The following is a 23,806-nucleotide window of genomic DNA, read 5'->3' as shown; positions in this document are numbered from 1 at the left end:
TCTGGCTATCAAGCTCATTGGCCTCACCTCATTTACACAACATGTCAGGTGTTTACCTCCTTCAGTGTGGTGTGCAAAGTGCTTTAAGAATCAAAATAGAAGTCCTCACTTAAAGTGCAAAAAAAAAATTGGATATCTCATAAAAGTAAGACTTTAAAATAAGTTACAAGTTAGGTCACCTTTTGTTTAGGTAGCAAAAGGACCATGCCTGGTGAAGATGTAAAGGTAGGCTTCACTTTAGCTTTGAGCTAACCTGAAGCATATTTCCCTTTTACAAATGTGCAGTCAATAAACCATAAAAAATAGCTAAATCCCATTTTATTATTATATATTGTCTGTTTTTTTTAAGAGGGCTAATATATTTGACTAGATCCACACTGAAACGCAAATTCTGTTAGAGGTGTTTGGTGGTTTTATCCTGGTGTATCTGATATAAAAACTATACATAACCAATAAAATTCAACAAGAGTTTCTTTTGCTCTTTCCCTGGTGGATGTGGAAGATACTGTTTATGAAAAGAAACATTCTTTATGCATGCATGCAATAAGGCTGGTATAATGGGTTTATTCCCAAGACGGCATCTATTGTATATATGTTTAAACTTAACCACTAGGCCAAGTCATCAATGATTGTCCACTCGAGGAAGAACATGTTCAGCTTGATCACACATACATCTTACTGGCCCGGTGTGGCTACATGTTTTGACAAATAAACGCAGGTCTCCATTAGAAGCCTGGATTCTGGATGTATAAAGCATCGTAAAGCCCAACGGGTTGCCAGCTTTCTACGGTAGTCTCTCTATCTGTGCATGAGGTTGGCCTAGATGGGCTGTCTCTCAGAGCTAGATCAAGTGAATGATTTGTAATTGATATATTCTCTGATAGCCTAATTTTTTACACAAGTAATATTCCCAATGATTGAAATGAACAATTCGATAGTAGCTTATTTCCCATCTTTGCGGAGCAAGATTTTTCTGGGTAAGGAATTTAAGGCCTGTCCCATATAGACACCTGTCCAAAATATAGGCATGGTGAGTTCAGTCATTGAAGCAAATAAACCCCGGGCTATTAACTGAAGTTTTACAGTATAATAAAAACAGCGAGTCATCAAAGTTATGAGTTCTTCACAGTTCTTTCAGTCCAACCTGATCAGTAGGCTCCCCTTTAAACAGGAAGGCTGTGGGCTTATAACCACACAGGAAGCCAAATTAATTAATCTGACAGTGTCCTGCTTCTGGCTGAGTAAAGCATCATTAGGATGGACAGCGGTGCTGCTGAAAGGCAACACTCATATTTTTATGAATGGTAACAACTACTCAAACTGCTGGAGCACAGGGATTTTAAAGGTTGGATATGATTTATAGGTTATGCAGTTTATTCATAGCACTGAAAGGATACGGTGTGTAAGAATAACAGACAGTAAGAGTCTATTTGTTAGTGTTTAATATGTTAGAATCATTTTGCTTCATCCTACAGTTCCAACACTGATTACTCATTTTCACTATAGTGCACTTGACCCTTAACATAATTTGACAATGTTTATCTATTTGTATTAGCTTCAGCCGATGCGTTACCAGATACTGAGAGGTGATAAATAACAGCACACTTTCAGTAATTATCATATAAAAACTCAACCAAGACACAAAGCAAGAAATAAATACAGACATTGTTCAAAACATTCACATTTACAGTATCTTCTTGGAATAGTTGCACACAAAACATGAAGCAGTACAAAACCTGCAACTTCACTGCTTTTTTCCTTTTAACAGTAAATCAATCTGCCCTCTGGGCAGGTCAGGTTAAATTAATTGAGATGACTGGTGGGGTGGGCAGCTTAAAGCCTTAGAGGAAGGCTCTTGTAGTCGACACACTTCAACTACTAACTCCTTAGAAATCACATAACCAGTGTCAGACTGCACAAACCTACAAAACAAATTTGTTTTAAAAAGCCAACATCTGACTGCTCAGCAAGAAGGCTGGAGACTGAAATCGAACAGAAGCAATCTTACAAAAACTTTCAGAACCTCACCCCAGCACAATAAAATCATTTCCTCCGAGCAAACAATCAAATGCAGCTGGTGCACATATAAAATACATTTACGCTAACTACGGTAATTTATATTATTTTCAGAATTATCATTATATTAGATTTGTGTAATTCACAGACAAAACAAACAAAGAAGCAGAGCATCCAGTCAGGCACAACAAATACCCTGAAGTGAAATAATAGACAGCACACACATGGGGTGGAATAACTTACAATGAATGATTAAAGTGATTAATAACCCAGATCTACTGTATCTCTATCAAGGGGAACATTCAATCATGTAACAAAGCTTTACACCAGATAGGAGGTTTCTAACTACTACAGACTCTTCTTGGATCTGTAACTGGGACGTGTTCACCACAAAACTTAACATTACGCAACTATCAAATTTAGCAACTCATAAATGTTTACTCATTGTTTCGTTTAACTGAAAGGTTGGAGTTGTATTGGAAATTAAGCACATTTAGTGACAACAGATGGAATGCTGTAAACGGCCCACATTACACTGTTAGATCCCGTATCTGTAGTCTGAAACTTCCTCAAGATCTGTTCCTTATGGTCATTGAAGAGATTGAAATTGTTTGTGGTTGCTGACATTTTGCAGAGAAACTCCATTAGCGGCATGTTTGTTTAATGAACGAGAGGCCATGCATTATGGTATATCTACTGTAGAGTAACTGCAGCATGCTTGAGAGTGAAAGTTGCAGCATTTATGCCCATAAGCACGCCAAGAGGTGCATTCAACAAGTGGCAGTTTGTGTTTTTGACCACATAAGGACAGTAGGTTAATAGATAATTAGCATTTGACTAACAATTGATGTATATAGTAGCTACACTTCTGTGTGTACCGTAAAGCTTGTTGTATGCTCTAAACTGAAAATGAAGACATTCACTGTGGGAGTTCCTCCATTGGAGTGTCCATCTCTGTGGCTGGTTGATATGTTCAGGGTCTGCTCTGTTCATCAGTCTATCTCTTGGGTCTGTCAATGTCATCGATGGCCGCCAGGAGTTTCTGACGAGCCTTCTTGTTTATGTGTGAGCCCAGGCAAACGTTCACCAAGTTGGCCAGCTGCTTCATGGAGTACTCCTACACAAAAAACACAAAGAGTAAGTCAGCAAAACAGACGTGCTGCTGTTCGCATTTTGGAGCGGAACAACCACTTAGATGAAACTTTATACGTAGGGTTGCTAAAAAACTAAAGCTAAAATCCTCCATCAGCCAGCCCGCTTCACTCTCACCCTGTGATTCTTGATAAACTGCTCCATGTCATTCTCCGTCAGGTAGTAGGCCTTGATGTAGGTCTCAACAAACTCTTTATCAGGGATGGGTCGCAGGTCGGTCAGCTTCTCCAGCTTCATGAGGAACTGCTGGAAATCCAGCTGCATCAGGGCTCGGCCCTCATTGCTACATTTCTTAACATTAGCATAGCTGCAGTAGATAGAGGACAAAACAGCAGAAAGGGAAGAGAAGAATGTTCAGGTACAAGTCAATTCTGTGTTATCTTACTTTTGATTCATGAAAGTCATCACAGGTGTTGATGATCAAGTCATGTATCTAAGCCTATTGCAATGTTTTTAAATTATTTCATTTTAGCTCTCAACGGTACACTAACTGGCCACTTTCACGTGGCATACTTTCAACAAGGTGTTGGAAACATTACTCAGAGACTTTGGTCCATATTGAAATGATAGCATCACACAGTTGCTACAGATTTGTCAGTTGTACATACATGATGTGTATCTCCAGTTCCACAACATCCCAAAGGTGCTCTATCGGATGCACAGGCCACTGTAGTACAGTGAACTCATTGTCATGTTCAAGAAAGCAGTTTGAGATGATTTGAGCTTTGTGCGTTATCCTGCTGGAAGTAGCCATCAGAAGATGGGTACACTGTGGTCATAAAGGGATGGACATGGTCAGCAACAAAACTCAGGTAGGCTGTCGCGTGTAAACAATGCTCAATTGGTAATCCCTCACACCATTACACCACCAGCCTGAATCCTTAATACAAGTCTGCCCATTCTCCTCTGACATCAACAAGGCATTTTTGTCAACACAACTGCCGCTCACTGGATATTTTCTCTTTTTCGTATCATTCTCTATAAACCCTAGAGATGGTTGTGTGTGAAAATCCCAGATCAATCCTAGATCAGCAGTTTCTGAAATTCTCAGACCAGCCCGTCTGGCACCAACAAGCACACTACGTACTATATACACATCACTTTAATCCCCTTTCTTTCTCATTCTGATGCTCAATTTGAACTTCAGCAAGTTGTCTTGGCCACATCTACATGCCTAAATGCATTGAGTTGCTGCCATGAGATTGGCTGATTAGCTTTTTGTGTTAACAAGCAATTGAACAGGTGTACCTAATGAAGAGGCCGGTGAGTGTATTTCACTGTGAATGTGTTATGCATTAGATTTGTCTAGAAGATGTGTTTCAGCTTGTCATATGCCAATTTTTAATCAATGTCATAATGGCAATACCATCACTACTGCAGCAGCAAAGTAATCAAAGAAATGTGTGGTGACTTAAGTCACCAGATGAAGGAAGACACTGAGAATCCACTAGAGTTTTTAAAAACAATTGTAAATACTTTTTTTATTTTTATTTTTTTTAAAGGTAACGAAAATAGGAGAGAAGTACTTAATATTTCAATACTATTTGTATGAATAATACCTACAATAATTAAATGTACATGTCACACATTTCATTCAGGTCTGTAGGTAAAATACATTCACTTTTTGTGTTTATATTCAATTATGCTTCAATTTTATTATTAAATATTATTAAAATTTATACTTTGCTTCATACGATATTTTTTGTCGGATTGAATCTGTGTGTTTAGGTTTGGTTTTCTACTTTTACCTTTTGTAAATATTTGGAGAGCATGTTGTGTGCGTATACAGAATCAACTCAAATTCAAATAAAAGGTTAAAAAGAAGGACATATATGAGTCTGTGTGTGTGTGCTTGTGTCTTACATTAAACATTAGGTCAGCTCGGTCAACACAGCTGTCAGTAAATATGTGTGTGGGCCAGAGTACTGATGTATTTCAGTGTGTGTGTGTGTGTGTGTGTGTGTGTGTGTGTGTGTGTGTGTGTGTGTGTGTGTGTGTGTGTGTGTGACATCTACAGTACATTAACACACCACACAGCCAGGTCTGCTCTGTCTCACACTTCAGCTTTTCTCTCTTCTCTTTCCATTTTCTGCCTCACCCTCTCTCCCTCTTTCATCGCCTCTCTCTTTCATCCTCTCTCTCTTTTTGCTTGTCAGGCCTGCCAGAGTTTGGTGCTGAGTGTCTGAGCTCCTCAGAATGCTAACAGAGCAATTTCTGTGAATCTCTAAGGGGAGACGAACGCTGGACAGAGAAATTGAATAACAGGCTGAGCGCGTCGGAGTACAAACAAACAAATATGACCACTCACCTTGTGCCAGAGGGGTGGGGAGATATGTGTGTGTTTATGTGTGTGTGGAGGGAGTGTACTAGGAGAACTAAGCAGACGGCAGAAGACTGCAGCAGCAGCTTAAATTTGCAGAGCATCACAGTTGTAATGGGCCATTTGTTCATTGGAAAGTTCAAAAGTTCTCTTACGCAATGGGAAGAAAAGTGCTCAACTAATGTGTTGGGAGGTAAACATGTTCCCTTTTCCTGTTTCTCAATGTTCTCTCTCCCCCTTAAAACACTTCGCAAACACTAAACCACTTAACAAGCATTTGTTTTGAACCTAAATAATTTGCTGCGCCAACTAATAATAATAATAATAATAATAATCTTTATTTGTAGAGCACTTTTCAAAAACAAGTTACAAAGTGCTTTAACAAGTGTAAAGACAATAATACAAAAACAATAGAAGATAAAAGCATGAAAACATTGAAAAGACTAAAATACACGTTTAAGATAAATATAAAATTAGTAAAATAGAATAAAATAAAAGGGATAAAATAAAGTCAAATAAGATCGGGAAAGGCTCTCCTATAAAAGTATGTTTTAAGAAGGGACTTAAAAGAGTTCACTGACTCAGCCGACCTGATTTCCTCGGGCAGGCTGTTCCAGAGCCTCGGGGCCCTGACAGCAAACGCTCTGTCCCCTTTAGTTTTCAGTCGAGACTCTGGAACAGACAGCAGACCTCTGCCCGAGGATCTCAAGGTACGTGCTGGTGTGTATGGGACTAAAAGGTCAGAAATATAACAAGGCGAGAGGCCATGAAGAGCTTTAAAAGTGATCAACAGAATTTTAAAGCCAATTCTAAAACACACTGGGAGCCAGTGTAATTAAGTCCTGGTGTCCTTAAAAGTTAACATAGATCAAATTTTTGCTATATTTCTAAGTTGATAAAAACATGATTGAACAAGCTTTGTGGTGTGCTGCTCGAAATTTAAATTACTATCAAACCAAACACCAAGGTTCTTTGCCACAGGCTTAATGTGATTCACTAGGGAACCAGCAGATAATACAACCCCACCTACACTTTAACTGTAACCTGCGCAAACTGGCAGCCCAGGACGACTTTGGCTTCGACATCAGCCTATTTCTTGTTCCCAATAAAATGTGTGCAACCTCATTATAATCGTCAGCTGTTAGCACTTCGTCACCATCCAGCCGGCCGGACTCAGTGTTGCTGTGAATCCAGTCTGTCTGATTAGAAGGGGGGGTTTATAACACCTTCAATCTAAAAACCTTTTTCCCCACATTCACTCGACGCACACGAGCCGAGTAAAGAAAACACACTCTGACGTTCTGTCACTGATCACGCCTCGGGTCTCCCAGCTTACAAGGGAGAAAGTGATAGAATGCATTACAGGGGATGTGTCAAGAGCGTTCTGTGGTTTGAGTGAGTGGCCTGTGTCATGCAATTCCCTGATGGGTCTTTGGTGAAAGCTGGAGAGAGACACAGAAGGGCTGCATGAGAAGAGAAGGAGATGACAAGGATTTAAGAGTGGTTTTCCTGGGGGATTATACCAAAGGAACTTGGCAACAGAGTCTCCAGGTTTCTCATGTACTGCAGGTAATTTCCCCTGTTCTTTGCGGTGCTTGACAACATGCTTTGGAAAGAATCTTTTTCTTTTTTTTAAATTTATGATGTGCAGATGTTCAAACTGAGGGATAAACACAGAGAAAAAAAAACATTTAAGAAAGGCATAAAGGGGAGAGAAAAAAATTCCATTCCTCCTCGATCAGTATCTCTGTAGGCTTTCCTGTAAAAACGCAATTGATGCGAGTGGATGGGGTCTAACTGTGCTTTCAGACCGTCGGGTGACGCAAAGGCAACGCGAAGGCCTTCGCATGAGTTGAAAATTTCCAACTCAAGCAAGTTTTCGCAGGTTCTAATCGCCTTCTTGCATTGTGTGTGAACACTTGCAGTGAATGTACTCACGCGAGGAAAGCGTCGTGAGGATTAAATTCGCGTTTGGTCTGAAAGCACCATTAAAACACTGTGATGCAATCACTCACGAATGCTGTAGTGGTGCGTGTACATGACAAGCTTAGGGACACCACTTACAACTGTAACCTGAGAGTAAAGTTACCTTTTCAAGCAAAAAGGACTGACATAACAAGAAAAAGGACAATCGACTTCCAAACCCCCGCCATGGTTTTATGAAATAAAACTACTATCCTACAGGCCTGCACTGGATGCTGCATGCTTACATTAGTGTTTTCCTTGCAGCGCAGTATAATCCAGCATCAACTTCAATAGCATTGAATTTCTTCTTGAATAGCTGCTGGAATATCCTAAAGAAATATTTAACATACAAAGCCTTACTGCTGACTGAGGCTTTTACTGTACTGAAAAACTATCAATAATTGTTATATTCAATGATTTTGAATATGAATAACTGTATTTAAGCAAGTAGGAACTGCTAGCCAGGAACTGCTAGTACATTCAGGAGCTGACAACAGTCCTTCTCAGACTTGGATATGCACATGTTTTTGTGGCTATAAAGAGATGGATTTTACTTGTGTGGGAAAGCCTGGCGTGACAATCACAACCCAGGGCAAACGGCAATCTGGACTTGTGCTCTTACTCTTCAAGTGCTCTTAACAGGAATAAATAGAAATCCACAAAGTGTACAGAGAGGTCCATCATGCTTGGGTAAAGTTGGATGAACTGCAATCAGAATTTTAAAATGCTAAAACAGGTAGTTTGACAGGTTATAAAGACTCTCTGCGATAACTGATTCGCTTCTGAGTCCATGTGACTTTTGCTTACAAACTGTGGTTTGCTCTTAACTAGAGACCAAGGGCAAAACCGCAACAAAGTAGGCTTTTCGAATAAGGGTTACAAATTCTCATTTTGTTGTTTAAATAAACAACCATGTACATTTGTACTGTTCACTGTGTCACGCTGCTTTTTTGACTGAATGATACAGAAGGAAAGGGGGGTATAGGATGCCCAAAAATACACAAGTTTTAACAATAATTAATTCAAAAAGCTTTGGCCACAACTTCACTAGTGAGATGCCGGGCTGCACACATCCCCCCCTGGTGCTGAAGAGTTGTTTTATTACATTCTTACCCTTCTACAAGAGTCCTGTTGGCCAGACGGATGCAGTGCTCCCACAGGACGTTGGACACAGGCAGTGGGATGCGCACATGTCTGGAAACATCACCTAGCCGCTTGTTGAATTGCTCGAACTCCTGGAAAGGTGGAGGAGAGGAGCGCAGGTGAACACAAGCGTTAAGTAAAGTAAAATGAAAAGAAGTAGAAGTAAATTTTGTTGAAAAGGTGGATTTTTTAAAATTGGAAAATTAAATCAGTGTGAATTTTCTGTTATGTAATCAGACACATTAAACTTGTATTCTAAAGATATATCCAAAATCACATTACCAGTTTGTGAAAGGTATATTACAAAACTAAACAACCTAAGTGCTATAAAAGTTACCTGCAACAGTACACAACAGCAGCCACAAACAAGTCTCAAGAGGAAACAAACCACTATGGGATCAAATATGAACAATAACAAAATAGAAGTCTTCATGAACAACAACAGAAATATATTGCCTCTGACACGCTCTCAGCTACTCTGTGTTCCTGGATCACACCCAACACCAGCTCCCCCAATCTTAACTTGGAAAAGCATTACAGAGTTATAAAACTGTGAATTGCACAACCCAACTATTTACAGTCTGCAAAGAATAAACTGCATCTCTTTTTTTTTTTTTTTTTTTTTTTTTTAAATACTTTGGTCATTTAATATATGGTACATACTCTGGTAGTGGTATAAGTAATAATGGTATAAGTAAATCAGATCAATCAAAGCTAATTTACTGTTTCCCCAGACTAAGCAGCATACAGTATGTCTGGGTTATTGTACAGCAACTCTATGGTTTTGCATTCTGGACTGATGGTAACAAAACTTCATAAAGGTACCTAACAGACGTCAGCAGGATGTTTGAATCCACCAAGCGACAAATGATGCGTTAAATGAGTCGACATTCAGTCTCTTTTGATTGATATCTTCCAATACATTCTTGAGATGACCTTTGACACCTGTATTAACATCTCCTCAACAAGTATCTCAATTTCTTCCTATAAGATATCATTTTCATGCCCTAGCACGAAAAAAGGGACACCAGCCATGAGGGTTTTGTTACAACTAGCCTCAAAATGTTCTCTCTTTTATGTTTTAAAGAATAAAGAGGAAATATCCCAGAGGAATATGCAGGCTGCAGGAATCAAAAATGTGCTGTACAGTATTGAAGGAAGGGATTGCAGCTATGCAACTGCACTCTGAAATGATCAATTATGGATGAAATTATATGATTATGATATTATGTCCCTGTTTAAAGGGAACAAATAGCAGTACATGGTTCAGGAGAAGTATGTGGTTTTCTACTGTGTCTTGATGGCGTTTATTCAAACTGCATTGTGTTTCAAAAAATGAACCTGGCTTCCATAGAATGAAATGATATTTATTCACAAACAGTCCCACAATAGTTTCTGACTTAAGCATTTTGTCAATGAAGTCATTCTGAGGCTGCCGCATTTCCATGCCACTTTATATGCAAATCAATGCCGTTGTTGAAAGCTGGTGATCAACCTGAATCCATGAATACAACATTCTCCTGAGCAGTACAACAAAATGTAGCGCACACTTTTCAATCAACACACATAACACAATCCAAACGTGTTATGAGGGCCTGACAAGTTGGCAGAGAAGGCTATTAGCACCTGATGGGGAAAAGCACATGCTAGTTGTAATATGCACCATGTCAATTCATCAGCTGGACCATTTTGACACCAAATCGCCATATAAACCAGACCAGTGTAACAGAGATTTTCTCCTTTGCAATTTAGCTCATAAGCTAAATTAGTTAGACTTACACTTTGTTAGAGCCAGACAACGATATGCGAGCCATTTCATTAGCAGATAACTTAACTTTGACTGGTTGTCTATATATTTATTTATCTATTACAACAACATCTGTGATTTAATCAACAGCTCTCTAAGACATGCTGGTGCATACTATATATGGGTATTTGTCTCGCTTTGGTGCTGTTCAGGATTTCACACCGCAGCGAACAACTTAAGACCTTTCTGTATCTGAACGTCACAGGCGAGAAAACTAGTGCCGTGTGTCCTTTCACCCCATCCAAAATTTATTGGGATAAGTGGCCAGCATGCATAAAGACACACGTTTAGTGGAAAACTTTGCATTCCAAAAATATGTCTGCGACCGCTGAGCTCGAAGGTCTCAAACAAAGCTGAAACTTCAAGGGAGATCTACATTCAGCTCTCAACAGCTGACCCGGGCTCTAAATTATTCACCCCATCCCAAATAATTGATATCCCTGAATATATTTTAAACTCAGGAGGGGCAACAAGGACCCTAAGTGTTCTGGACTTTAAGTGGATTAAAGGGTAATACTTCACATCAATGACACACATGTTAGAAGGTTACCCCACATTATAAGTACAAAAAACTCCCACTATGAGAGAAAAATCCCTGCTGGATAAAAGCAAAACTATTACAACTGCCTTTTGTGTGTTCTACTTTTGTTATTGTGGATAGTGCAGGACACTGAGAAGGCTGCAGTGGTCAGTTAGTGTTTGGTTTGGGAAAAATAATAAACACTGTGATAAGTCTGAACTTATCCTGAAAATAGACTAGAACAGCAAAACAGATTTTAATAGGGATGTCAGTAGTCTTGCTACCATCATTTATATTCAACTGACAAAGAGTCTCAGTGGCATAAATGATGCAACAATCTTAATGGGGAGATGTTTGCATATTTTCTCTATGAAATATAAGAAAAGGCTGTTCCAGTGAAGTCTCAATGTTGTGTTTTGAACAGAATCTTAACGCAGCACAAATTAGGATTAACAATGCAGCGATGTGACTAATTTACATTTGACATGAAAACTTTAAACTCTAAAGCTGCACTAACCAATACCTCATTATTAACAATGGCTACATGCATTGCAGAAGGGGCCAATTGTAGAAACAAATCCACAGATAATTATGAACCGACTCTGTAGTTCCATTGAGCTTTAAGAGTTTAGATTTAAATATTTTTTTTAGATTTTTGAGTATTTTCAGCTCACTGTTTTGGTTTTTATGCTCAGAAAATGTTACAGCAGTGTAAAAGCTCTGATTAACTGACTGTACACTACCTGCCAAGCACAAAACGGCACACGAAGTTAGCGTCTAGCTGGTAAACAAAATGGAGTATTTAGCTGCTAAAGATCCAGATATTTCCCTTAGGAGTTGATGAAGATTAAAAACAGATCTTAAAGAAGAGTGAATATTGGAGTTAAATTGAATTGTTGGCCTCAGCCACAACTAATGTTGCTAATATTTCAGTGCTGTGTTTACACCTTGTTCCCACTGGCTCCACCAGTGGCAAAACAACAATAAAACAAAAACTAATGTTGCTTTAATGTTTCCATTCCCATCATAATAAAGAGTGCCAATTCTATTCTGTTTCTACATCTCTTTATAAACCATCAATATACATTATAGCACATCACATGTTAGCAACAGTGATATACATTTCTTATGCAACATCACCTTTAACAGGACGTCCACATATACATTATGCTGTGACATTATCTCCCTAATGTCCCATTTAACTCCAGCCATCAAGAGCAACATTTGTTCGTAGTCGATGGCCTTGGCTGCAACAATCCAGTATATTGGTTTCCGAAGCTCACTGGCTGTAGACACCGTCTGAGAGAAAGAAGGGAGAATACAATACAGTATGTGTGATAGATTCAACACGTTGATTTAAATGTTTTGTATTGTTAGCAATGAGGCAGGCATGGAGTCAACGTCTCTTCCGAGATGAACATGTTGCGCAGGTTATGTAATGTCATCAATCACACAATATTTGAAAGAGTGAAATTATAGGACATGACATTCATTTGATGTTTGGGGAAAACAGACCTGTCTGTGTACCTGAACATTTCAAATGTCAAGAGGACAAAATAAATGTAAGACTGGGAAAGGGCTTCATGGGTTGTTATGAGTGACAATACAATTTTCTCATATCTTTATCGAGAACGGGACTGAATGCTGGGTCGCAGTTACACAGTCATTTGTCTGTAAGGAGAAATAAGCTATTTAAGGAAACCAAAAGGCGGAATGATGTTCCAAAGAAAGGAGTGAATGCAACTGGAATATATTTTTCTGAGCACATTAAATGAACGATACTGGGCATATGCTACAGTATGTTTTAAAGTGAAAGATGAGAAGCTGTTGTAAGTTTATATGGCAGAGCATGAGATGTATTGAATTAATTGAAAAGTGTCAAGTGTTAAAATTTTACGCCCCCCAAGCCTCAAAGCAAGGCACATGACAAGCTTGCAAAGTAATGGACTACTATATTGGTCATTATACTCTTTTGGATAGTAATGGGTTTTTCCACATGTGGCTATAAAATAATTCTCTGACAGATTAAAAATAAAAAACGAAAGTGTGGTACCACCTTTGTCGGATGTTTGGTACAACCCTCCCTGCAGCTGACAGTGACGACATGATTAACAGTTACTGTAATTAGACAGACTTTCAAGAGGAGGTGCAAGTATACCTGGGAATAAAACTGTTGCAGGAAGGGTTTCTTGGCTGCAGGCATCATTGTATCCAGGTGGGACTGGAGGGATTCAAATTGTTCAGCCAGAAACACACTGAAAAAACAAAACAAAAACAAATAGAAACAGCCATTTAATTCAGCGTGGTTGTGGTAAAATCTTTGACCCCTAACATACTTCAGATTTAGATTTGATAATGTGAATAGATATGAAATCTGCACAACCGGGGAGACATTGCACTGCACACATGTTACTAATGCTTGCTTACCTTTACTGACGCTAGCTTGCAACCTCTGAGCATTTTCTCTGAATTGCAAATGTTGCACTTGTCCTAAAAGTGCAGCTGCACCATTCTCCGCTGGTACAACAATTTAATTTCTTCCCCATGATCATTACAGTTACACAGTAATAAATAATTGAACAGACTCCAGCATTGTCACAAAATAAATGATCCTCTAGTCCCTCAGCTCCTTGGTCTTGTTGCACTTTGTGAAAACTACTTCTGATTTCCAAATCTTAAAGCCTCTCACCTCCTCACCTACAATAATTGGATATCAATTATCCTTGAAAAACACTGAGACCAAGCAAAGTAGCAGAAATAGAAATACAGGGCAAAAACAACAACAACAAAAAACAAATCAATGCGGACAGGACTAATATCCCCATTCCACTGTAAATCCAGCTCTGACTCGAAGACCCTTTGACCCGGGCTGATCGACGGAACTTAAGTGTTACTGTACACTAAATGAAAACTGGAGGAGCAGGTTTGAGAGGACTGAAGTTCAGGTTTGAAACCGGAGTTTAACGAGCATGGCTGCTGCAGTACAGTACGGCTCACATAGTGATTTCTTTACAGTCAGAGGTCATCGACACCACAGCTGAACAGTGCAATTTTGAGAACAAAACATGGTAACCCCTACAGAAATCTTTATATTAAAAAAAATATTTAATATCAATAAGTGCTGTCTGGTTAACACTAAATCTAAAAGTGCTACATTAAACACAGCCAGTGCCCCGTAAATGAGCCCAGTGGACATTTGTTCTTTTCGTGGAGCAGAGAAAATTACATTAAGGTTAGCTGGAACAGCTTGTGTTTACCTAGGCAACATGGTGCAGTGGGGAGAAAAAAAAAGCCCACCCTGCAGTTCACACTTATCTGATCATAATTGTTTAAATATGACACCTGAACAACAGCTAGAAGAGCGAATAACAACAAGAGTAGCACCTTACAAAACACTTATCTTTTTGCTTTTTTTCCAAGATGATGTTTAAAATGGCATAAGCTGAAGATGTCAGAGGATCTCACAATACACAATAATAACATCTTTTCAGACAGGAAAGCGCTTCATGCCATTCTGCCCAGAATAAGTCTGCCCTCTTTCTCCCCAGACAACCTTTTCCTTAAAACTGCACCCAATAAATATCTTCCCCTCTGCACTTTAGCTCTTTTATTCCACTGAGCTTGTAGCCTGCCTCCGATACATGAAAAAGTTTGTCTGAGAGAGTGTAAGCCTAATCAGCATTTATGCCGTGGTGACATCTGGGCCGTCAGTTTACAGACTTTCATTATAATGCACTTGTGCACTGCAGGCTTCTCAGGGTCCAAGAGTTGTCAGCACTGACGATAGGATTGACCTAATCATGTATGAGGGTACTTTTTTATAGTGTGTGTGTGGATGTAAGACACAGACAGAAAGGGAGAATAAGTACACAGACTGAAAATACATCAGTTAGTGACCGGCTGACGGCAAAAGTTCTATTTAGGGTTCTCTCCGCCTCAGTTCTCCATTTCAATAATCTTTTTTTCCTTTCAATTTAACAAGCTGTATCGATGTGATTGTTGAAAACAACGATGCGTCACACAAACACACACTGCAGGTAGTGCAAGTCTTTGATGGCCAGGCAGCGTAACACTGCCTAATGAAATTGTGGGCACCTTGAGGCGAGACAGTGAGCGAGAACCAGTCCTTTTAACTTAATCAACTTTGATGAACAAGTCTCACAAGTACAAATATTTAAAAAGCACTGCGGTCATAATTTTTTCCCCCATACCAGAGGCATAAAAACCAATACTGCTGTGTGTTGTCTTAGGGTGTAATTACATTGCTTACTTTATAACTACTTAAATTATTGCATGGTTTTGGGTTTACGTACTGCGCGGAGTAATTTATCAAGTAGTATCACTGCAAAGCAATTATTAGTGGTTTAACTGGAATGTTGTGCAGAGAGTACTTACAGAGACTCAGTGGCTACCACCCTCTGTGCTAGGCCATAAAGAGTCCCACTGTTAGTGAGGACCACCAGTTGGCTGAGATGGGGGCTGGGCACTTTCTCCTTCCTGTCCTCCGCTGGCCCGTGGACTCCTGCATTCTCCCCCACTGCCTCCTGGAAGACACACAGGTGAATGGGCAAGTAAGCATGCATATTCAATTCCATTATATTCCTGAAATGGTTCACCTCCAAGCATTGTCGTACTTTTATGACGTACTTTTTAACAGTTAAGCTAACATAATAAATGTTTCGCATGCAGAATGAAGACAAAATGTAGATGGTTGCTGGTGGGTAAGCATAATCTGAAATTCAATCAGCCTTGTGGAACTCGCTTATATCCAAAGCACACACACTCTCACAAACTTCTGCTGACCAAACACTCCTCAACAGCAAGTATTTATCTTCCTTCTGATGTATTCCAGCACACCTCCCCATCCAGCAATCATTTTATGCATTCATTTGAAAAGCAATTGAAATAGAAAAAGAAAAAGAAAGATTTCAATCTAAATCCCCTCCCATCAATCCCAATAATCCATATCTGCATACAAAGCCACTGAGATTCTATACAGGAGGGCAGATCATATTATTCTTTATGAGGCATGTCTAAGTGGCATGATGACGTATCACATTGGCATGTCGAGCTTTGTACTCTGCAGCTTCAAAGCCCCCTGAAACTGGCTCCAACAAATCAATAGCAATCACACAGCTAATGAATGAATGGGAGCTATTAATGCTGTCCCATATCATACACATAAATACTGCACTCATGCGCATTGTGTACGAGCAACATTAGACGAGCTCTTTTAGGAGAAGGAAGTGTGTAAATCAAAGCATACTATGCAAATCAATGGTTACATCACTTCTCCTGAAAAACTGACACAAAAAAAATCATAACACATAAAACGTGTGATAATAGGCCTACATGTCACTAGTTTATCATAAGAAAGTTGAAAGCAGGCAAAATATCTGTGCTGAAGATGACGCAGTGTTGTAAAACAGGCAGTGAGGTGCACAGTTTAAAGAAGATGGCATCTGATGTTCCTCAAACAGCATCTATTCCGTAAAACAAGATATATAAACAGCCCAGCATACAGAACAAAAATGCACACTATGCAGCTCTACTGACAATTTATGTTTTGGACCTGCTGGAGATGGATACTGCCTCCTCCTATGTGAAACCTACAACCTTTCCAGCACCTCAAAGTTATCTCTCTGCATTCAATCAAACCTTCAGTGATGCAGAAACCATTATCAGGCTGACATAAAATTTTATCACTTTCAGAAGATTAATGCTTGAATTATCTAACTTTTACAGCAGTGGGATTTAACAGCTTCCCTATGGATATATATATCTCTCTCCAAAGAGCAACTGTCTGTTAATACGATGAATATAAATTTTGTTTAGGGGTGTGTCATATATCATTCACAATATATCTGTATAAATTTTAATATGCAAAAAAATGCATATCGTGATAACGGCAATATTCCGACGTGATGACAACGCGTTACACAATGCAACAGAAAACATGGCGGAAAGCGAAACTAACATTGCTCACGGTGGAGGAGTTAGTTCCAAAAAGGTGAGTGACTTCAGTAGTAAGGAAGTGTTTTTTGATTACAAAAGATCAAATGTACAACCAACCTTGGTAATATGTAAGAAGAGCAAGAAGACTGTAACAATAAAATGGGACAATACAACAAAGCATATAAGGTTAGCCCATGTACATACTGTTACTATTTAAAATACAGAAGTGGCAAGTAGCTGCAGAGCATTCAAAGTAGAACCTCTCGTCTACACCAAAGCATCCACACTTTGGCCATTATAGAGCTGAACCTGCTAAAAGTGCAGTTATTCTAGGGAGATGAAAGATGAACATTATAGTTTTTTTTACTTGTTTATTTAATAACTGAAGTACATCATACAGATGTTTGTTTTAGTACTTTTTAGGACTTACACATGCTGCTTATGTTTTTAATATGTATTATGCATGTTAAGGAGCTTGTACCGGTAAATGTGCTGTGGCATTTTCAGCCTCTCTGTCTCACGAACAGTGCCAATACTACTCTAAGGCCTGAAACACTTAATCAGTATTCCTATGAAGGTTGTTATGGTACCATAATAAATAAATAAATAAATAAATAAATGATTTATGACAGGTTTAATACTTTCCGTATTCCACGACATCACAATAAAGTTGATGTAATTTCCTCCAGTTCTACTTAATACATTTGTTAATATCTTTTAATAAATAAAATAAAAAAGTATTGTGTGACTGAACACATTTGAAGCTAAAATGCTAGGTCACTGATCACTGTGAAGAGCTAAAGCCACTAAAAGACCTTTCAAACACAGCACATAAACATGACAAAAGACCAGCGGTTATGGACTTAATCCAGAAAGACTATTAGTACCCACTTCCATCTGTGACAACACATGACTTAAGATTTGGAACATGATGAAAAATGTTGCGCAGCAGCAGCTGGTGGCCATTTGTATTGGTGACGCACCAGACCAACATGCAAATAGACAATATACTGTTAAAAAGTTGCAGATAACTGAAAACATATTGCTGTTGTCCTTGTTTTTATGATTCTAAAATAGTTTGGTAACAGAAGAGTGGTGCTACACTGTGGTCAAAACATGTACCTGCACTTATAATGCTAATGTAGCTACTTTCTCTTTCTGGTTATTTACAACCTTTTTAAATTCTAAATTAATTTCACTTTCACTGGTTTCTTATTTTAGATCTGCTTCTGCTTGGGACACTGTGCTTGCAGGGGGGTACAAAAGAAGCACCGAGAAGACCTTCAGTGTGAGATAGACCTCTTCATTTACAAGCCAGGCTCCAGGTTTTAATATATGATTTTTATGTACCTGGTTGCTTTAAGTATTTTGTACTTCAACACAGTTTACAAGTTAGTTAACCCCATTTCAGGTTTAATAAGTATAGCTGTTCCGACATAAATGTTCTTACCTTCTTGAGTGGCCACTGCCGCCGAGTGTTCATTTGCATTTCTTCTGTAGTTATAAGTTATAAGTCATACTGACTTCCATCATTGAGTTGCATTATGAAAGTCACACAGGAAGTTGTACATTCTCCTTGATTTGAATCAAATCAATTTAACTTCGGCAGCATTGATCTGACATTACAGGGAAGTCTAGTTTGGTTTATTTTTAATCATCCCACATGAGGCTTGACCTTTCAGTGACTGTGCTAATACAGTATAAACACAATATGCAAAAAAAGAGTCTTGTTTCTTTTCCAACTGCGTATATCTCTGTGGGGATTCTTCAGAGTGAAGCAACAGCTAGACTGAAAACAAAAGGTATTAAAACATTTTTATCAAAAAACAAACAAAAAGCATCCATGACATTTAAAATTTTATGTATCTACATTTCCAATTCCAAGGCGACAAAGTGAGTGCAAACACAATTTTAGACGTGCTTAAAGCTTTGGCAGCTTGTAAGAACCTCAACGGGGTTTTTATGTTTTGACCTGTTTAGGGTGACATTCACACTGAATGTAATACAGTGTCAGCCCTGCATAAATAGTTCATGCTTAATAGTGTATTAGATGCTTGATCTACTATCATTATATGCTCACAATGGCAAACATGACTTGATAGAATAGCATTAACATAATTCTCGGCTGTTCTCTGCCCTTTAGTGTCCCATGCAAATCATGCCTGATACTTGGGAAGACATCTAGCGTGTTGACATAAACGGACACAAATACTGGTGTACAATTTGAGCACGTCCTGCAAATCTGGAATTAATTAATCTGCAAATAAATGTAAAAGAGGCTGAGATGAGTGAGCTTATTTCTTTCCATAAATTAATTCCTAGAAATGAGACGGAACTTTGCTGAATCGTCTTCTTAATCCCGTGTCAAGTATGACTCAAGCACAGTGATCTTTGTGGTTGTTGGCAGGGATGCGTCAAAACGCAGCTGGTGGAAACCTGAGACTTATTAGAAAACAGGTAAAAACTTTATCTCATGATTCAAACTTCTAAAAATAGCTTCACATATAAAGACATGAACTCGACAGTCATCATTGTGGACCTACTGTGCTCAACTGTAGTGTATACTTGCTGGTTATTTGATATCCTCAAAGATCCGACTGCACAAACACTTATGTCACTTTTATGATGACACTCAATCAAAATGACAAACGACCTCAGCAAGATAAAAGTAAACCAACTTCATGTGCCTGCTGCTTTGCCAAGTATGTGCAAAAGAATGCCATATTGGACAAATTAAAGTGATAGATTTTTCAAGTCATACAAGGGCCTGAAAAACTGGGGGTAAAGCAGACCTTTCCATATAGCATGACTTATAGTGAAGAGGTCAGACCTCATTTGATTTACATCCTGCAGCTGCTGAAGATATTTAGGAGTTTAAAACTTAAAGTAGTTTCTCTTTTATTCCACTGAGATAAATAGTAAAATTGCTCTTCTATGATGATTATTGGTATGTGGTGATTTTCAATATCTGCTAAAAGAATTGTCAGAAGGACTACTGAACAATTTCTGGTATTCTGATCCGTCTGTGGCTGTAGTGGGTAAAATATTCTAGTAAATCACAGAAAATATAATTCAGAGTAAATACTGGACCAATATTGAAACCATTTTGATAATCGATTCATCTTTTCAGTAATTTTCCGGCTGAAATTGTGAAGAAATCCCAAACATTCTCAGGTTTCACCTCCTCAAATGAGATGATTTGCTGCTTTCCTGTGTTTAATATCAAGCATAGATATATTCGGCTTTTGGAGTTTTGGTCAAACATACAAGACATTTGAAGATGTCAGCTTTGGCTTTGGGAGGCAGTGGATGGCATTTTTCCCCATACACTTTTTGACATTTCACGATTAATCAAGAAAAAAGAAAAGAAAATGCAGATTTATTCGTAACAAAAATAATAATTTCATGCTGTTCTAGAAAATACACAGGCAATGGCACTCATTTAATCTTTCATACACTACCTACAATCACGCTACAGTAAAAACTCATTAGTTTCAGAGTGACAAGATGACATTTCAGTCATTAGCATGTGAATCCCTTACAGAGTCGATTCATTGTTGATGGTTTCATGTAAACAATGAGAAAAAGAAAAGAGGTCCCACAACTTGACAAGTTCAAAATTAACGTCAATCCGTTATTAGCGGATGCATTGAGTTTATTATTACCACCATGAGAATGATTTCCTTTGTGAAAAAATAAATGTGTCATGTGCATCCAAGCATGGTAAACTAGTTCTACAATGAGATGCTCTCAAAATTGCATTTGCTACCCAGAGCTGAGCCAAAGGCTGAGCACACACACTCAGAAGACATTCACAAATCAAACAAGCTTTCAGAGAGAATTCAAATAGCCAGAGGTACCTTCCTTTCTATATGACTGACTTCAATTTGGCAGGTTACAGTTAGAAAAATATGCTTGTTTCCATTTCTCACTGTGAAGACATTCATCTCAGTGTACTAATGTATGTGATCATCAACTTCTGACTGAGTTGAACAGAGACAGAGAACCTTGTGCACCGACTGACCACCCCAAAAATACAAGAAATGAAGGAAAAGAAATCATGAGAAAGTATAGTGAGCCATGGCAAACAACAAAAAAAAGTAAGAAGTATCCCATAATAGGTCTGGCTGGGCCGTTTTTTCTTTAAGACTGTCTATTTAGTTAGAACTGATAATCTGGAGTTATGCAATATAATCGCAATATTCTGTAATTAAAGTATAACTTTAAAAAGTTGATGAAATGCAGATATTTTGTATTTAATTCCATTTTAGGAAAAACGTGTTTTGATTTGGGAGAAAAAAAGAAGGCAGGTTACTCTGAAGACCAACAACAGCTACATTAGCAAGTAAGGGCAAAAGTAAATTCCAGGCCCTGCAGGTAATAAACAAGGTTGGCATCCTTCAAGCAGGGTGCACTGCAGGGTACAATTTGTTCAACACTGGTACAGAGGAACAGAAAACAGTCGACTGATAAAAGATCCTGAATCTAGTTACTGATAGACAAAAACAAGCCAGGAGGCCCACTGAAACCTTTTACGTGTAAGTGGTGCTAGAAAAATGTCCATCGGTGACCTCAACTACGAAATGTAGAGCTTAAAAAATGTATCCACATTCTCCTCTAATTGCTTTATAAGAGACTTATACAATATGCTTTCTTCAAACAAGCTCCATTAAATGAACCTACTGTACAGGAGCAGACTGAAGTTTAATTAGAGAAAGTATTTTCATTTGCAGTTTGGGAGTAATCTATGCAATTATGTAAATTATTTAATCAGGACAGAGTCAGTAGGAGGTCTTCACAGATAACACAATCATTAAGATTTCTCTTGCACATTAGACCTGATTTCAATTGTTTGTTTGAGACATAGTAATGACATAGAATGTTATTGTTGTTTTTTTACATGAATTGAAATAATACACTATGATTATTACATTTGTTTAATTCAAGATTAATGCTTTTTTAAATTACTATACAATTTAAGCAAATGCAGCTTCCCAGACTGGCTTCAAATGTAAACAGCAACAGTGTATAATTTTATGTGTAATTTATGGATATGTAGAATTTTTGGAGAATATCTCGTCAAAATCCCCCACTGTTAATCAAGACACACTTAATTTTTGATTAGCAGTTAATGAGTTAGTTGATAAAGCCAGCTAATCCTAAAACAATAGACCAGACCAGTAGTGGACAGAAAAATAACTGTGTTAAAACGTAAAGAAAAGAATGAAGATGACATAAGCTACCTATTACCTTAATAATTCAGTTGTCTACAGATAATTCTGATGATTAAGCCAGTAACTGGACACCAGGGTTGGGAGGATTACTTTAAAAATGTATTTATAATAATAATAATATAGGCCTAAACTTGGTTATATATTGTGTGTGTAGCATGAAGGAACTACAAATTTTGTATCGTTATGCAGCCTTGTGCTGTATAATGACTAAACCTTGTACCTTGCATAAAGACAAGAGTATTAAAGAAGTGTTGTCTGCTCAGTGGATTTTTTGAGAAACAAACAATCATAAGCAGCGGGTGATTAAAACTGCTCAGAAGATCATTGGTACCCATCTCCCAAGCATCAGTGATATCAGTGAGGTGAGGTGCCTACACAGAGCCCAAAGGATGCTAAAGGACAGTACCCACCCAGCTACAGCCTGTTCACCCTGCTGCCTTCTGGGAAGAGATATTGAAGTTTCTGCTTCCGCATCATGAGACTGCAGAGCAGCTTTTTCCCCCCAAGCTATCAGACTTTTAAACTCATCCTCAGCACTGCTCCACTGAATATAGTTTATTTCCGTTTACCATTTTTATAATTGCTTCTATATTAATGTGTATTGTCTGCTATGTAGCAGAAGGGAATTAGAAGAAGAAGACATACTTCAACTCAACTCACTTTTGAACTTCTTGTATTTTGACTAAATAAATCTGCCTACCTATAAAATATCCCATTCCCATGAAATCAAAATCAGTGTTTAAATGTTTGCCCATCAATGACAAAAATTCTTAAAGACATTTTAGAGTGTGTAATTTCTTGGAAAACAATTTTAAAATGTTGATGAATCATCCTGCAATAGGGGGCCTGTATTAATTTAGTGTCCAATGAAAAGGTTTCTTAATTTTATGATCGCTGAAAAATAGTATTTCTGGGACCGAGCACCACTGATAACTGTACACAAAGGCACAAATTTATTCACTGATTTTGCTGAAACAGGATCATATTTGCAATATTATGCAATCTAAAATGATTCTGTTGTGGGATAATTATTTGATAGGGGATATTAGTCTGTCAGAATACGCTACCCCCGAAATGATGTAATAATATAATCAAAAAACAGAAGACGTCATAATACTGTGAGAGTTATACCTTTATGGGATTGGAAACGGGAACACAAAAGGTAGCATTTTTCAATAGGGCAGAGCGACTCGACAGACTCTGCTATCGATTTGCGCAAGGGTGGCATTTTTCGACGAGGCAGCATATATCATCAGAAGGGAATGATGGCGGGGAGCGGCACCAGACGAGCGGGCAGCAAAACTGCGCTCAGCAGCCTCCCAGTGAACATGACATGAAGACAAAAGCCAAAACGGCCAGAAAACCACTTTTGCACTCCTGTAGCCTATTCCCAGTGGTCAGACCTCCGCTCTCTGGGGATGTGCTCTGTCCCGGTGTAACACCAGGTCTGGCTGCCGTGTTCACTCACTGGGAGCTGTAATCAGTCCGCACAGAGTCTGCAGGTAGGGGTGGGGGTGTAACCACATTCAACTACTCGCTACACACCAATGCGACAAATAGAGAGCCTAAGTCCCTCCCCTTCTGGTGGACCACTATGGGACCTTACTTCGGAAAAAATATGTGCGGTAGTTAATGGCAAGAGAAAACAAATTTTTTGATCCCGTTTGAATCTTGCTCTAAATTACACATATGAT

General features: G+C 38.5%; 1 protein-coding gene across 1 annotated transcript in view; it reads right to left on the bottom strand.

The window, feature by feature from the left end:
• Positions 1-1,425: 1,425 nt before the first annotated feature.
• Positions 1,426-23,806, bottom strand: part of vps50 (VPS50 EARP/GARPII complex subunit) — a 105,742-nt gene continuing 83,361 nt past the window's right edge. Inside the window, exons 23-28 of the mRNA XM_038724686.1 lie at positions 15,319-15,467; positions 13,082-13,178; positions 12,064-12,222; positions 8,567-8,688; positions 3,286-3,475; positions 1,426-3,133 (exon numbers count right to left, since the gene is read on the bottom strand). Of these exons, the coding sequence (XP_038580614.1) occupies positions 3,014-3,133; positions 3,286-3,475; positions 8,567-8,688; positions 12,064-12,222; positions 13,082-13,178; positions 15,319-15,467 (837 nt within the window). The 3' untranslated portion in view covers positions 1,426-3,013. The remainder of the gene's footprint in view (positions 3,134-3,285; positions 3,476-8,566; positions 8,689-12,063; positions 12,223-13,081; positions 13,179-15,318; positions 15,468-23,806) is intronic.

The sequence above is a fragment of the Micropterus salmoides genome, unplaced genomic scaffold (assembly GCF_014851395.1).
Source record: "Micropterus salmoides isolate LMB-PRFRI ecotype aquatic unplaced genomic scaffold, ASM1485139v1 Ms_hic_scaffold_17, whole genome shotgun sequence".
NCBI lineage: Eukaryota > Metazoa > Chordata > Actinopteri > Centrarchiformes > Centrarchidae > Micropterus > Micropterus salmoides.
Note: the sequence above shows the minus strand (reverse complement) of the source record. Positions and strands in the feature narration are given on the sequence as shown.